Source organism: Sceloporus undulatus, chromosome 3 (assembly GCF_019175285.1).
Source record: "Sceloporus undulatus isolate JIND9_A2432 ecotype Alabama chromosome 3, SceUnd_v1.1, whole genome shotgun sequence".
In the NCBI taxonomy this organism is placed as follows: Eukaryota; Metazoa; Chordata; class Lepidosauria; order Squamata; family Phrynosomatidae; genus Sceloporus; species Sceloporus undulatus.
The window spans coordinates 173647572-173665287 of NC_056524.1; the positions used below are offsets into that span (position 1 = coordinate 173647572).

General features: G+C 40.5%; 1 protein-coding gene across 2 annotated transcripts in view; it reads left to right on the forward strand.

Annotated features, from left to right (window-relative positions):
* Positions 1–1006: 1006 nt before the first annotated feature.
* The window catches only part of MCU (mitochondrial calcium uniporter), a 120302-nt gene continuing 103592 nt past the window's right edge, over positions 1007–17716 (forward strand). For both annotated transcript variants that reach the window (XM_042458967.1, XM_042458968.1), the window contains exon 1: positions 1007–1204. In XM_042458967.1, the coding sequence (XP_042314901.1) occupies positions 1034–1204 (171 nt within the window). In that variant the 5' untranslated portion in view covers positions 1007–1033. The remainder of the gene's footprint in view (positions 1205–17716) is intronic.

Genomic DNA, 17716 nt, shown 5'->3' on the forward strand with positions numbered 1-17716 from the left:
TATAAATAATTTCTTCAAGTACCTTGGTCAGCAACTAGTTGTGATAAGAGGCAAGAAGGGCCCATCATGCTACTCATCATGCTCCATTCGTCCACTATGGCTGAGATGAAGCTCATAGGGCGGCATACGGTACACACACACACACACACATATATTACAATTTATAATAAAATAATTTAATATAATTTAAAATAAAAATTATATATATATATATATATATATTATAGAGTATATATATTTATTGAATATATAATATATATATATATTATATATCTATATCTCTAGATATAATAAATATTTTATATCCAGTATATATATATACTGTGTGTGTGTATATATATATATAATTTATATATTTTTATATATTTATAATATATTTATATATTCAGTAAATACATCTATATTTACTGAACATATATATATATATATATATATGCATATATTCAGTAAATAAATATATATATATACAGTATATGAATATAGTTATATATTTAGATAATATATATTATATTCACTAAATATATTATATATATTTATAATGTAATACATATGTTTACTGAATTCTGTTGTTGTTGTTTGCCTTTCAATTAATTTCTGACTTATAAGGAAACTATCAATGGGGCTTCCTTGGCAACTTTTCCTTCAAAGGGAGGTTCTTTGTCATGGTTGTGGTTGAGAGAGTGTAACTTTGCACCCAAGGTCACCCACAGCGGGACTCGAACCCGGGTCTCCAGAATCCCCAGTACATCGCTGAAACCACTGAGCCACTCGCTCTACCTTTCCTACCTGCCCTTAAAAACACACCCCCTCTCTCTCTATCTTTGAGAGACCTCCCCTTAACCATTCCGCCCCGCCCCCTCCTCCTGGCTGCCCACCGGCGATTGGCCACCAGGTCGGGATTGGCAGGCGGTGCCCGCACGCTGAGCCTCTGGCGCGGTCCCCGCCATTGGTTGAGAGGCGTTCTATCCCCGCCCCCTTTCCGGCAGCCCCGCAGCGCTGCCTGCCGGAGAGCAGGGCCACTTCCAGTCGTGAGATGGCGGCCACGGCGGGCAGAGCTCGGCTGCTCCTCCTCCTCCTCGCCAGGACTCCCGCCGGAGGAGGAGGAGGAGGAGGAGGCAGCAGTGGTACTAGTAGCAATGCGGGAGTGGCAGCCTCAGGGTGCTTCCCAGGGCTGGGCAGGCACCGGCAGCAGAGACACCGGACGGTGAGTCCCCTTGGCGGCTGAATCAGAGGCTGGGCCGCCTTCCTTCCTTCCCTTGGCTTCCCTCTCCTCCTTCTCCTTGGGCGGATCAATGCAGAGTCAAGGGGAGAGAAGGCGCTGCGGTGATTGGGAGGAGGAGGAAGAAGAGGAGCAGGAGGGAGAGGCTGCTGCTCGTTCCTGCTGCTGCAGTGGGCTCCTTGGGGGCGCACTAGTCTGCACTGTAGGCACAACCCGGTTTCATACTGCTCTCAACCCGCAACAGACACACAGGCCCTTCCTGCAAGACCCCTGGGATATGTAGGGGGCAGGTTGGGAAGGGAGGAGGGGGGGAAGGGAGCACCTTTTTGGGGCAGAGCTTGGGGGACTATAGATCCCACAGTGGGGTGGGGCCATAGGAAATGGTGAAAGACCTTCTTGGGCCACAGATCCCACACTGGGATGGTGAAAGGCGTTGTGGGACTACAGATCCCACAATGGGAAGGTAAAAGATTTTGTGGGACTACAGAACCCACAGTGGGATTGTGAAAGACATTGTGGGACTACAGATCCCACAGTGGGATTGTGAAAGACATTGTGGGACTACAGATCCCACAGTGGGATGGGGCCACAGCAAAAGGTGAAAGACCTTGTGGGACTACATATCCCACAGTGGAGTGGTCAAAGACCTTGTGGAACTATAAATCTCAGACTGGGATGGTGCCATAGAAAAAGGTGAATGCTTGTGAGACTATATACCTCGCAGTGGGATGGTGATAGATCCCACAATGGGACGGGGTCACAGCCAAAGGTGAAAGGCCTTGTGGTACTATAGATCCCACATTAGGATTGTGAAAGAGTTTGTGGGACTACATATCCCACACTGGGATGGGGCCATAGGAAAAGATGAAAGGCCTTGCGGGACTACAGATCCCACAATGGGACGAGGCCACAGCAAAAAGTGAAAGGAGTACAGATCACACACTGGGATGGCAAAAGTCCTTGTGGGACTACAAATCCCATAATGGGACAGAGCCAAAGCAAATGGTGAAAGCCCTTGCAGGACTACAAATCCCACAATGGGGCAGGGCCACAACAAAAGGTGAAAGAGCTTGTGTTACTTCAGATCCCATACTGGGATGGGACCACAGCCAAAGGCGAAGGGCCTTGTGGGACTATAGATCCCACACAGTACTTTTGATTGATGGGACCTGTTCAAGGTGACCGGATGTCCTCAAGGCAGTGGAGGGGACAAATGTAGGGCAGTCAAGGAAAATGTAGGACATCACCAAATAAAAACTAAGAACACTCATAGAAGTGTAATTTCATGCTTCTTAGTCATGCTCAGAATGGAGGACGTTTTGGAATTCCTCCTGAAAATGCTATTGAAAGTAAATACCTTTTAGTGGATTTAACTCCTTAATTGAGTGGCAATGGCTTGAAGTGTTGGACTCTGGAGACCAGGGTTCGAATGTCTACTTGGCCATAAAAAAAGCCATGGGGTGAGTCACACTCTCTCAGCCTCACAGGAAGGCCATGGCAAAAAACCCTCTGAACAAATCTTGCCAAGGAAACCCAAAGGTAGGCTCCCCTTAAGCCAGAAATGACTTGAAGGTGCACAACACACACAGGCACACATGCTTTCTCCCAAATTGTGGTCCAGTGTGGCTACAGTGTAGATGCAGCCTTGGAGACCCTGCAACTTCCCTGCTTCTCTCCTCTACTGCATCCCCTCCATCATTCGTTTCATTTTATTTTTAATCTCAGCTCCTTGTTATTACTTCACTGAATTGATTTCCTTTTTAAAAAGGAGGAGAAGGTTGCTCCTGAAAGACCCCTTTTGGGATGATGGAAGTCCAGTTTTGGCTCACTGTTCCTTCATTCGAGGGGCAGCATGGGCTCTAGCGCTTCAATATAATAATAAAAAAGGAAACAGAGAGGTTGTGCAGGGCTTCCCTCTCCCTCCCTTTCTCCCTTTAAGGCTCTTTGGATTCCCGCCAGTTGTCGCTTCTGACAGTTGTGAGAAGTACGTGTGTGTTCTCCCCCACTGACTTGTCTCTAAGCAAAGTTGTTGGTTAGAAATCAATGCGGCGAGCGTGTAAATCTGGGCACAGCACTCTCCTCTCATGGCACCTTTTGCCTTTGGCGTTGAAGTTGTAAAATATAGGTTGAGTCTCCCCTGTCCAAAATGCTTGGGATCAAAAGTGTTTTGGAATATTATTATTATTAATATTATTGTTGATGTTGGAGTTCCTGTATTTGCTTATAGGTAGATAATGAGATGCCTTGGAGACAGGACCCGAGTCTAGACACAGAATTCATTTCTGTTTCCTGTATACCTTTATACACATAGCCTGAACCATCTGAATAACTATCTGTAAGCTGCACTGAGAGCCTTTAGGGCTGAAGAGCGGGGTATAAATACAGTAAATAAAATACAGTATTTATTTTTAAAAATATTTCAAATGATTTTGTTCATGAAGCAAAGTTTTGTGCACTTTGAGCCATCAGAAAGCAAAGGTGTCACTCTCTCAGACATGAAAGAAGTTTTGGTTTTTGGAGTATTTTGAAATTCCAGGTAAGGGAGACTCAATAAAAAGCATTTTTGATGCATCAGTATGAGTAAGTCAGTACTCAAGGAATGAAACCCAAGTAACATGAAAGTTGTAGAGTATTCACATAGCAGCAAGGAATTCATAACGGAAATACGTAAACAATACAAAAACTCTGTGAAACGCCTGTTGCTGAACTTTGTACTCCTCTTTTGCAGTTGTAGATAACAGCTTTCATACCTTCCTGGTTATATTTTACTTCCTTAATGTTTGGATTGCATTTAATTGAACTCTGGATATACAGTAGAGAGTGAATCATATTCCATTGTGTCTTTGGAAGTCCAGTTACTGTTGTCTTTCATATAATATTAATAACGGCTGCTGCTGTATTCCCTGTCCACCTCCAACCTCATTACAACATTTTTCTTACAGTCATCTCAATACCTTTCTATCTTTCTGTGGTCTGAAAGATTAGGCAGTGGGTTAAATTGGGCAAATAAAACCGATCAAGCAAACTAATTTTTGTTCTTTGTAGCCAACAGTTGGGCCTGAGGAGAACAACTTGGGTAGAAGTACATAGAGAGAAGGAAATATACAGTTGAACAAGCCTCTGCCAGTCTCATCAGCTACATAATCTGAATGAAATATTTGTTCAGTTTTGTTACTTCAGCAAAAGTCTATCTGGAAGTGAGTGACAATCCTACAGAGCATTTTGGAAAACAGACTTAACAGCTGTCAGTATCTTCATTGAAGGGCAAGATTTATTGATAATGTTAGTATGTCTGGTTGTAGCTTTGTTACCTTGCTTTATTGTTGGAGAATAAAATAGTTTTGATGAGCATGGTTGCGTGGAGTTATTAATTCTTAATATATCAATAAAAGTTGTAAATGAAAAACAATAGCATTTATTTCCATGCTCATCTTGCCAATTTTTGTTATTTTTCCTACTACTGTATAATCAGTCATGTTCAAGTATAATCCCTTTACTGTCTTTAAGAAAAACCAATCATTTTGTGTTCATTTTCATTCAAGGTTACATTGCTAGGTGTGCAGTAAATGGCACCCTGCATTGTTCTGGCAATTTTATGAGAACAGTATAGTTTGAGATGTTGTTGTTATTCTTTGATAGGAAGAGCTTGCTGAAGTTGCTTGACCTGTGTTTGACAAGTAGTTCATGAACTGCTGCTTCATCCTGTCATGTAGAACAGACTTCTCCAGTTGATCAGGAAATTTTACAAGGCACTGGATCAGATTATGGAATCCAGCGGTACTTGGCTTTGTCATGTTTGTGTAACTGATGACAGAAACCAGAATGCTGTAAGAAGTATGCTTTTATTTTGATTATAAAGGATTGCCCCTGCGAATGGGACAAGTAGACACACGTGTGCTATTTCTTCTTGATTGTTGACATTAACTTATTGATAGGGAGAGCAGTGATCCCAGCGATCTTAATAAATTTGCTTTAATTTGCACGGAATAGCAAAGAAAGCACTGGATTTTTGTTCCTTTTCTTTGGCTTCACCCTTTCGCATATCATATTGGGCTACAAAAGATAATATTTTTATAAACTAAATCAAGTTTGGTTAAGGAAAGTTGTTGGCTGTGACAGACTTTTAAACAATTTGATCAGATGCTTGTGTGATCCCCTTTCAAAGAATGTGATTTATTTCTTTGGCAGCTCTGATTTCCGCAAGCCATGGTGTCACATAACTACTGTAAGCAATGCTAGCTGAAGCGCAGTTGTGATTCTCCCATGCTGCCTCATTCTTGGTCTTAATGTGGAAGTGAACATTCTCATTTTACTACTGTAGTAGAAAACGGAGGCTAAGGTGAAGTTGCTGTTTTGCCCTCCAAACCCTAACACTTGGCCAATTCAACAGATGTTTATCAAGAGCTCACATTTACTAAGGAACTGTTGCCTCCTAGTGGATGAATTAAAGAGTTTATCAGTACCTAATTTTAAAAGGTAAATTTATGTGTGTCCCTCATAAGTTATTTAAAAGTCAGACCAGGTTAAAAACTACTAGAACTAGCTAATAAGCTGTAAAGGTTTGTTCACAATTTGTTGGTGAGACATGTTAGTTAGTTTGAAGCTTCATTCACTATTATCCCACTGTGACTTTTTGATGAATGCTCTCGTCACTGATACATGTATTAACAACACAACTTAAGTTATAAATACACAGTGATAAATCACGATGCTTATTTTCTGGCTGTCTTCCATTCAGACATTGAATAGACATGTAAATGTTGATTTTCACAGAGTCTGCTGCATATTTTCAACCCACATCCATGGGACATGCTTAAGAGTACAACACAGTGTTTATCAAGGAAGATTTAAAGCTCTGGTTCAAACTTTAACGGGAACGTGATTCAGTACTTCTCCATGTGAGATATTTGTACTATAAAAATATTTACAGGGAATATCACTCTTGTAGTAATACAAGTAACAAAAATTCAGTGATTATTTGAACCCTTATGGTTCAAAGTCTATGGGGAGGCAGATATGACAGTGCTGGTATATGAGGAATCACGAAACCTTGAACTACATGTATTAAGTAACTGTATATGTTGCATAAAGATATGTTATCTTATATTGATTTTAATTGTGCAATGAACCATTGAGCTCTTTTTTAAGTTGGTAAATTAAGTTCACCTCAGTGAGCAATAATTATTTATTATTTGCCTTCAGATGCATACAGTGGAAACTGGAATATTGTTACAAAACACACTTCTCATTTTGTGAAAACTCAAAAAGATAGAAAAGATTGATGTGTTTGAATATCACAACAAGCCAGAATTCTCAAATACTCTTCCCTATTTTGAATGAGCCAAGTATTGGTATGCACTTCTGCTGCACCTGGAAGCAGCTAAACAAATCAGAGCACTTTGGCTCATGGTCTTGATGGGCAAGTTCCACCTTTGGCTGATCTAGTAGTCCCCTTTACTTCTCCCCATATTCACAATTTTTGTTGACCCAAATTTACAATAGTACATCTAGGTGGTCATTGCCCTCTGTTTTCCTGGAGGAGTGGATGTGTCCCACCCCAATCCAGAATATGCCCACTAACTTAATGTGACACTTGAACCTAGTAGAAGCTCGAACTCTGATATGTTGCTCTTTCACTAAGCTTGTAAATTATAATCCCAAAAGAAACTGATTTATTTCTCTAGCTTGCTAAGGAAGGACAACCCAGAGCCTCAGCTCCTGCCCTATTTATGTGTCATGTTAAGTAAACCATGAATAAATATCTATAGTTTGTTTAACCTAACCCAATGAAAGTTGGAATGGTTGGGCAGTGTGCTCCTCACAAGCAACACATCAGGGCTCCAAAGGAGCCCTAGTTCATTATGATGTGCAGATTGAGCCTATAAACTAAAAATACTCTTAGGCTAGATATAGTGGTATTGTGCAAAATCTCTGCCTGGGTCCTGTCTACACAGGCCAAATAAAAGACCCTCTCCTGTCCCCCCAGCAGGGAGTCCGAATGATGCAAGGACCAATTTTGGAGTCTAGTGCAAACAGTCCAGATAACATCTGGCCTATTCAACATGAGAACTGGAGTATAACCCTTTTAAACCTTATTTTTAAAACACTCTCTTGGCTCTAGATCTTCCTGGAAGATCCAAAGCCCTATGTTTTGATTCTGGGCAACTGTTTAAATGAATCCCACCCACTTTGCCACCTGATGTTGCTGCACCACGTTGCTTACTCTGAGGTCAGAACGAGATGCCCAGCCATGTGATCGAAACTGGGTGCCTTGTTCTGTCCTCAGAGCAAACAGTGTGTGGTAGTGGCATTAGAGCTGGGAGCCATGGTGGGACATGCATGTGAACAGCTGCCCAGCATCAGAACGGAGGATTCCAGGTAGCAGGGAGATCAGGGCAACTCTGGTGCCTGGAAGCAGAAACCATCTTGGTATACTTAGAAGGATGAGAAAGGTAATGAACTTATAAAAAGCAAAACATCACTTCATATCACAAACAGGCTTGTGGCACTTTGTGCTTGTATGGCATGAGCTTTGATGGTTTAGAACAGTGATTCCCAAACTATGGCTGCCCTGGTGTTTTGGATTCAGCTCCCAGAATTCCATCCCATTAGCCAAGATGGCTGAGGCTTATAAGAGATGAAATCCAAAACACCTAGAAGAGTTTGGGGATCACTGGTTTAGAACAAGCATGGGCCACTGTGGCCTGCCAAATAGTGTTGGATAGCAAGTCTCATTAGGGCTAGCCAGTATAGCAAATGCTGAGAGAGCATGCAGTTGCATCCCGGCAAAATCCACAGGGCTGCAGTTCCTTACTGCTCCTCCAGATATGTGGAGGGTTTATGCTTGGTGGACATATGTATATAACTATGGGTGTACATAAAATACTAACAGTGATGTCAGATGGAAATGAATTGAAAAAAAAAAAAGTGGGTGGATAATTACATTAAAACTTAAATGTATGTGAAATTTTATACTCTACACAAATTTTGAACCAAATATAACCTGTGATATATTTTCTTTCTGTTCTTTGGTTGATATGTCTGTCAGCTGTAAAGAACCGTTCATTGACAGACCTCTCAGTTGTTTGCTTGCTTTTGGTAGACATTCCTTATTTGGTAACATCTTGAACTTGGCTTCCTTGCATAAACCTGCTCCATCCTTCACGCTCCTCCTCCCACAGCAACGACCATCTGCTTGTGGGAGAGAGTGTAGAAAACCTTGTATGTAGCCTGCTGTTGTGTTTGACATCTTATGGAATGAGGCAAAAGGATATTAAACACTTCTCTTTGTAGGAACCCTTCTTTTTCTTTCACCAGGAGGAGGACAGGTTGAAGTTGGCTGGAATTGGCAATTACTTTATGTCAGCTGCATGTTTAGTAGCGTATAGATTCTTGCAGGATGGAGAAACGGAAAGTCTCTTTCCATAGGCAGGGGAGAAGCATCCTCTGGGTTGGAAGGAGGATGTTAGAAGGAGGAATGAGAGAGAATTTTTTTTGATTGTTCCAAATTTTGAAAAGGAATTTTCCAATAACAAATTGCTTATAAAAATGTGCTTTCTTGGAAGAAAATTGCATTCAAATATGTGCATAAGGGCTGTGTTTTTTTTTCTAAAGTGACATGTGGATGCAAAAATGGGAGAGAATGAGCCTGTGTTTCGAAGAAAACAAGATTAATCTATTTCCAAGTCTGATTTACCAGACTTGGGGCCTGAACAGACAGGCCAAAATAAAGCTGCTTCGGGTCACTTTTGAGGAATGTTGTTTAAATGACACATGCATCTTAAGAGGCCAGAAGCTGCTCCAAAGCTGCACTCCAGTCCTTAGGATTGGAGCATGGCTTTAGGGCAGTTTCTGGCCTTTTAAACAGCATCATTTAAACAGCATACCTCAAAAGTGACCCAAAGCAGCTTTATTTTGGCCTGTCTGTTTGGGCCCTAGTTGCTAAGTCTAACATTACTAACTGCTATCAACAGCAATCTTAGTTACTATTTAGCTACATTTAACTGTGTATTCTTAACATATCCAAAGAAATACGTTCTGTCATTGAGGTGGGTAGGGTTTTGAATTCTTGTTCTCATCGCATCCCCACCCTGTGACAGATTGTTTTGAGTTGACTCTTTCTTAAAAACTATGCTGCTCTTTTCCTGCATCACACTATCCTGAGCTCAGACCTTAGCCAAATCAGAAATGAAGATTTGCTGAAATAAAGTAAGACCATATGAACTATGGAGCTAAATGGATACAGAAACAAAACGAAGTGTAAAGGAGATATTCTCATGTACCTTGTAGCTGATAAAAGTAGCAAAAACATAGCATGTGTCTGGTTGCATGATATACAAAGGTGCATGGCTCTAGGGACTTCAATGATTTCCTAGACTAGTATCCAGCTTTTTATATTGTAGACCTGGGACAAAGCATCCATTTTTGGTGTGAAGTTTTTATACTCATTCAACACTACCATCAAGAAGTTAGTATGAAGCTCACAGGTTGGAAGCAGGCAGTTCCAGTTCTCTTTATGATCCAGGGCCACAGACAACTGGCAAAGAAAAGAGGGAGAATGTCACCTCCCACAAGACATGTGGAATAGCATCCAGTACAAAAGGCATGACTGATACAGCAAATTTTAGGCCTAGGTAAAACCTTTCTTAAAACAGGAAGGAACTTTGGTCACTTCCTGTTGTTAAAAAAAAAAGCCCTCTTCTGGGCCTAAAATGGTTTAGGGGCCTAAAACGATGATGAAAATGCCCCCATGGTCCCTTCATATGATCAGTGATAAAAATGATAGCTGGAAACTTGGATGTTTAATGTTTAACTGGGTTAAAAGAAAAGTTTTAGAAATGGCAGTACTGTGTGTCTGTGGCTCCATTCCCAAGTATGCATTTATTTGGAGCTAAATGCCACTGAACTTGATGGGAATTAATTCATGGAATTAATTCTGGGTACTTGATTCATGCATATGTTTCTTCCAGACTTCTCAGTTGTGCCTCCCCTGACAATTGTCCTGAAGCTCTAGGTTAGCCTTTTTTTTTTCCTTTCTTTCATTCTTTTCTTTCCCCCCCTTTTGGCTTGTTTGCTTGCATGACTTGGGAATTTTGCTATAAAAAACCTCCTGTTTCTACTCAGAAAAGCCATGACTGACTGGAAAGAAATTTATGTGGAATAAAGGGAGATGCATAAAGTCTGTTGCTGGAGTAGTTTTGGGCCCTGCTCTTAGTAAAATTGCACACAGAAGAGACTTGGATGGGGACAGCTACATAAGGAGACAGGCTATGCATAGAAATGTTTGTTTAGTATTGGTCCTTTCTGACAAAAATGGCAAAGAAATGATATAGAATTGAAGGAACAAAACTTGCCTCCCTTCTTCTCTTCCACAGAAATAAAGAATAAGCAACTATGGCAAGCAGCTTGTTGGACTGCTTCCATCTGTGAGGTGTGGTTGTACTTTGACAGAGTTTGTAAACTTTGCACTGGTAACACACAGAAGGAGGTGGGCTGAAGGTTCTCCTGGCACACAAGTGGAGTGCACTCAAAAGCAGGCCGCTGAGTGGAAAATGTGTGTGGCATGTCCTCCTTCCTCCCCTTCCCTCCCTTTCTCTTCTTTTTGCTCCTGCTTCCAGTCGAGCTAGGTACAGCTGCATGATTTTTAAACTAGATTGTACACTACTACTAGACATAGAGAGTAGATCCTTTGTAATGGTTTGAGCATTAGACTATGACTCTAGAGACCAGGGTCCAAATCCCCACTTGTCCAGGAAAATGCACTTGGTGGGTGACTTTGAGCAAGTCACACACTCTGTGCCTCAAGGGATGTCGAAGGCAAACCCCCTCTGAACAAAACCCTCTGAATCCCATTTTGAGAGAAAGGTGGGGTATAAAGCCAAGAGAGAAAGAAAGAAAGAAAGAAAGAAAGAAAGAAAGAAAAAGAAATATTGCCAGGAAAATCTTGTGATACAGTCACCTTAGAGTCACTATAAGTTGGAAACAACATCAAGACGTATAACAACAAGAATGAGAGAAGGTCATTCCTAAAGAGCTTGTTTGTTTTTTCCTGTCAGATTCCCTAAAGCACCTACAGAAAAAGTAGCAACGAGCGCCTGGAAGAACATACCCATCCTTGTTCAAGTTGGGGGCTTGAATGAAAATCTAGAAATTACTTTTACCATAGAAGAAGAAACACAAGAATAAAAAAGATAATTCAAGGGCTTGATTTTCCTGTTCTGTACTTTCTCTTAGTCTACGTATAGCATAGCAATTACAATAAAAATAGTAATAGAAATGTCCCTCATCTTAATTCAAATGTATATGATTCTTTAAGTATACAGTCACCCCTCCATTTTCACAGACTTGAAGTCTGCATCCCTCGTCTGTTTGCAGGCGGCAAATGGAGGGGGACAAAATGGGGCATGTGGCCATGGTGCACACCTGCTGGTGCATGTCGCCATTCAAGCCAATGGGGTTTGAATATAAGCGATTTTCTGTTTTCATGGGTTGTGTGTGTGTGTGTGTGTGTGTCCAAAATGGATCCTCTGCAAAAATGGAGGGGCAACTGTACTTTTAGACTAAAGAGATGGGATTTGTCTTTGCTTCCCTCTGAGGCTGAAAAAGTGTGACTTTCCCTCGCATGCATATACTCACAGGTGTACGGATATACATGTGGGTATGTGTATGAGAGAGTTAACTTGCCTGCCTCAATTTACGTCTCTGTTGCCACTGCCTGCCTACTATTAACTGCCAGGCCCTCTGCCCCATCAGCCCCAGTGGGAACTAGCCACCCTTGAAAAAAGCTCAGTCTCTTCCCATGCTATTTTTGTTTCATATGTCAGCTTGAAATGGTTTTCTTGCTTTATATTGTCCTGGAATGACTGTGAAAAGATTTGAAAAATGTTGTGTGCTTATGGTGACCCTAAGGCAACTCTATTATGGGGTTTTCTTGCATGTTCCTTTAGAGAGGGGAGGTTGCCATTGCCATCCTCTGAGGCTGAAAGACTTGCCCAAGATCTCCTCTCAGTGAGTTTACATGGCTGAGCTGGGATTCAAACCCTTGTCTCCAGGGCCAAAGTCAAGCACTCAAACAATGACACCATACTGGCTCTCAAAATGAAAATATATGCATTTTTGGTTGCTCTTAACAGCAGCTTTCAGCATGCAAACACGTTAAAACAAATTGCTTCAGATAGTCTCTTTGGGTCTCAAAGGGTTGGCTGTAATTCTCCATAATAGATCCCTGTGAACCTGCTGCTGTCATGGCAATCCATTGGTTCAGTTAGTTTAAAAGCAGTGAAACAAATTTAAGAGTTCAGAATTAGATGGAAGAGTGTTTGGGGGTTATTCAGAATGATTCAGTTGATGAACTTTTCCAGGTGTCTTCCTTGGTTAAGTATGATAGTCCTGTAGTGAAGTCATGGCTTTGTTAAGACTGAATTTAGATGACTATACGTTTTCGTCCTGTGCTAAATTGTTCTATAGCAGATGAGAACAGTGAGAAAAGAAAGCATCTGTACAGTACAGTCCACCAGCATGCTGGTCACAGTAGGGATGCTAATAAAATTACACTGGCAGTTAATCCCTATGCAATAGTGAATCATACAAGATACTTGTGTTGCTAATGTACAACTGTAGGAAGTGCTTCTGTTGTTGATTAAGGTTATGGCATGGTTGAAGAAACAAAATGTATACATCCCGAGAGGAGAGAGGAAAAGACTTCATAGCCTCAAAATAGATAATTAATTGACATTAGTGGAATAAATTTTATGGCTGATTTGGGAGGATAGAGTTCCTAATGGTTTAAGAAGGAACTCTGGTGTTACAGATTTAGTAAATCTGCCTTATTGATGTATTTGGATATCAAAAGAACTATAGGATGGAACAGACATATTCCAAGAGCAATAAAATGAAGTCAGTTCACCTCCATCTTCATCGCTACACAATATAATTTAATCAGGTCTTTAAATTAATATGATTTGGCTATAATGCTGAGAAATTAGGGGAACATGTAGGCACAGTTTATGGTATGTGAACCTTTAATAATATTAATAGTAGGCAAGTGGTTTCTCAACCATCAGTCTGATTGGTCTGATGTTACAATAATCTTTTCTAGTTACCACATAATCGCTTGATATATTTGCATTTCTAGGAATTTATTCCTCAGCCTTAAGCAGTATCAGTACATTCATTATCATGCATGCCAATTCAGAAGTAGAACTCATTGAGTTTCACATAAGGGTGTGTGAGATTGCAGACGAAGAAATCGTATGTCAATTTTGTGTCAAGCTGCTGTTCCTCCAGTGTGCGACTTCAGCTTAATAGGAACAATATTTTACTTCTGCTTAATAAGATATTGGGCTTTGAGCTGGTTATCTGACCCTTTCCAAGTCAGCAGTAGACAAATGAAATGCTCCAGCTAGAGTGCTCTTCAAAATTGAACTTTAGTCAGATTGTTTCTGAAACTGAAGCTTACTCTATATATTCCATTGGTGAGTCATGTCACATAATGAATTTTTCAAGGTGGAACTGTAAAATGTTTCACTAGTACATTTAACAAGGTAATGCAGCATTTGCATGAATAAGATGACTTACCTGCTGCCACTGTGGAGACATAATGCATAGTTTGAAAAACCTTTACTCCCTGCCAGAGTGTGTCTTTGCCCAATTTAAGCTGCTGGGCTTGACCTTTCAAACCTTTAATCATCTAGCTCCTGAGTGTAATTCAGAGATCACCTTCAGTAAAATGTGTTCCGACCACTTTGTCGTCCAGAACAAGGAACAGAGCTTTTGGGAAGGGGAAGTTCCTTCTTCCTATTTCTTGAGTTTCATGATGTTTCTCCTTTCCTTGGAGAGTTGGCAGTCACTGTCGCTCCTCTCTTTTCAAGAAGGAATGAAACATTTCCCTCTCTCTTTCTCTCTTTGCCTTCAAGTCACTTGTCTAGGAGAAGTCCTAGACAGATCTTGAGGCGTATGTGCAAAGATCAGACATCCCCATTTCCCCGACTAAAATAGACATTTTCATGGCCATACTTTTCCTAGTTGTGTCAACCTGGCTATAGCTTGGAGCTGGTTCCTTAGGAATGGCAAGCAAAGATAAAATAAAAATTCTTGGATTTTAATCTAATAAAGAGAATAGTTTGGGAGCTATTTATCTTTGCTCATCTGTTTGAAGCATGTAGCACTTGGCAGTCTTAACTAGGCCTGGGATTCTGTCACTTTGTTGGATTGCATGGGATAGGATGCACATTAATGAAGGGGGACAGCAATGACATTCCTAGTGTTGTTTTTGTGTAACTTCAAGTTGTTTCTACGTGAACCTATCACAGGATTTCTTTTTTTGACAAGATTTATTCGGCGGGGGGGGGGGTGTTGCCTATGCCTTCCTCTGAGACTAAGAGTGTATGACTTGCCCAAGGTCATGCAGTGGATTTCCATGGAATTTGAACCCTAGTCTCTAGAGTTGTAGTCCAGTGCTCAAACCACTACACAACACTGACTCTCATCACTAGTATTATTTTTTTAAATCATAGTATTCCATTAAGTGTCGAGTTGAAGCTGATCTATTATGTTTCTTCTACAGTCTTATTTCCTATTTGCTGTTAGGTTCAGTTTTCCACCTGGCATAGTGCCTCCACAGATGGGAGAGTTTTAAATAGATAATGAGTTGACTTCTGTTAATGATAAGGCAGGCTTTTAAGAAACATTGAGGGGGAGAAATACAGAAGGCTTAGCTTTTGGTCTACATTTCAAGATGACGTGATAGAACCTAGCCAGAACTCATCTAGCTATAAATCAGACAGCAAGAGTGGATATTTGCAGAATTGTTGAATCGTTGGATGGCATTACAGTATAACAGTGAATGAATCAACAAAGGAAAGTCCAGAAATGGTTGCTGTAATACCCTCTTCAAAAAAGGCCTCTTCATTTAATGTTAGTCCCAGACATTAAACAGAACCTCATTGTTTATGCAAAGCAAGTAGTAAAAATGTTTATCACAGTGAAACAATTCTGCTGTATCTGTGCCTAGCAAAAATTTGTATGGTGAGACTGAGAATCATGTGGCTCTCTGGAGGGAATGCACCTCCCAGCATGTCTCACCCTTAATTGTTCTGGGCAAGATTGTTGGGATACGAAGTTCAGCATCATTGAAAGAGCGGTTTGATTGTCAATTGACCTTGTTTTGAAAAAATGTTCTCCTTTGGAATGGAGGCTTCATGAATCCTGACTTACCAAGTAATGGATGAACACCATGGAGGTGTACTCCTCCTTCACCAGTCCTATATTCATGCTGAACACTTGCATCTTTGCTAAGATCCTGCCATTCATTAAGCTATATTTTCGACATAATTTTAATATCAACTAATAACTGAGATCTGAATCATGTGCATTGAGCAGAATGCTTCACACACAGAGCTCCATACCTTCCTTCCTCACACCTGACAAACCCCATGAGATGCTGTTACAGAGATGTTGTGAAATGCCTTGGAGGGTGGAAGGGACGCAGATGACAGAGCAGTGGGGAAATGCCTCTTGTCCCTGCTGCAGGATGGAAGGCATTCAGCAATGCTCTATTTCTCTCCTCCCTCCCCTCCATTGCCATTTAACATCTGTAGTATTAACCCACAGGGCTGACCTGATAAAGTAGTGTAGCAGTTTCCCCTACAAAAAGTCCATTTTAGTATTATTTTATCTTGTTTGGGAGAATCTTATTTCTTCAGTTTGGAGTTAAATCTTACACCATGTATGGATGTTATGGAATCAGGATGTGCAGTAGTCTCTGCTTTGCAGTTAACTTTGTTTAATTTTAATATTTTTCAAATATCACAATAGAGATTTTTTCTTGCTTTGTATGTGTGAGTTGCTTTCCTAAGCACAAGATGCTTTCATACTGGGAAGGAAAGGATTAAATTGCTGAAAGCCAGTTAATATACATATCTATACACATACACACACACACACACACACACACACACACACGTAAAGTAGCATTGTTTACTGTCAAAATTCATACAAATTAGAAAAAAAGTATAGAAAATACCTCTCTTAGTTAAAGAATTGGATTAGATGTGGGCTGTTTTTCACACAGAAAATCACAGTTTCACTCAGTGGCTAACTTGCCAGGGGGAAATTGCAGCATTGATTGGAAGTTTCTCTGAGCTAGTGTTATGCATCATTTAAAAAATGCTGAAGTAGCAGAAGGAATGAAGTTTAGGAAGCTCCTTGGGGGGGAATCCACATTAAATCAAAGCGAGGTTACAGATATAGTAATGTTTGGACACGCTCAAGGCCTTGCTTTAGAGCAAGTGCTGCCACCTCACATTGAGGTTACAGATGTAATTAAGTTAATTGGACATTGGATTTGATGATAAAACAAGAAGCTCAGCAGTGACTCAACTTCTCTGACAAGCTGTAGCCAAAAAGGATTTTTTCACTCATTTTATATTAGGAAGCTTGGAGTGACAGGTTTTGGAACCATATTCAAAAAGCTGCTGTCAGAAAAGATAAGTGTTGGTTCTTGTAAACTGTAAGAAAATTGGGATTGCAGCTTGACTTGGGTAACTCCATTATATTGTGGGAGATATTAGGATTTCTGTGTACAGTGTGATATAGGAGAGGCTGAAGTCCAGTTGGAGAACATATGATTTGCATGCATAAGGTCTTTCTGTATGATCCTGTACAGTCTACTCAGAAGTAAGCCCCACTGAGTTTAGTGAGGTTTGCTGCCTATAGCATTCCAGCTATGTATTGTATGGGAGATGAACAAAAATGATGGTCTTCCTTCTTGTGGAAGAATCATTTTGGAAAAAATTAAAATGATAGCACAAAGTGATCTGGACAATAGAGTGAATTTATTTAAATGGATTATAAATGAAATTTTGAAACTGGGAGAAAAATACAAAAAGCTGAAGCTTGCTATGCCATACTTAATGTTTGTTAGAGTCTAGGTTGTTGTTTTACTAGAACTCCCAAGATCTACCAGCCATAATGTATTGTAAAATATATATGCAGTATATAAAATAGATTCTTTATTTTTGAGTTCAAATGAACTGAACATAAATTATGGGGACTCTTTTACACTTTTCAATTATGGCACCAACTACTGTGGCTGCATTTTGTTGAATCCTGGTGCTTTTAATTTAGGAAAGCACCAGAGAACTCTGACTGAGAATTCCCCACCACTGCTCCATCCCAGGACTCCATAGGATGAAACCATGGCAGTTAAAATTGAGTCATAGCATTATAATTGTGTAGTGTGGGAAGAACCTATTGCTGATGATGACTTCCCAGAAGACTTTTTCTGTTGCCGCTCCAAAATTTTGGAATGACCTGCTGGATGAGATCCTCCATATAACATCTCTGGAGGCCTTTAAGAAGGCAATAAAAACAGATCTCTTCTGGCAGGCCTTCCCAAACTGACTTCCTAGGAATTTCACTCTCCATTTGCCTAGCTGTTACCATCAGATTGTGATTGTGATTGATTTTACTGAGCATTTTACTGAAATTGTTCTTTTA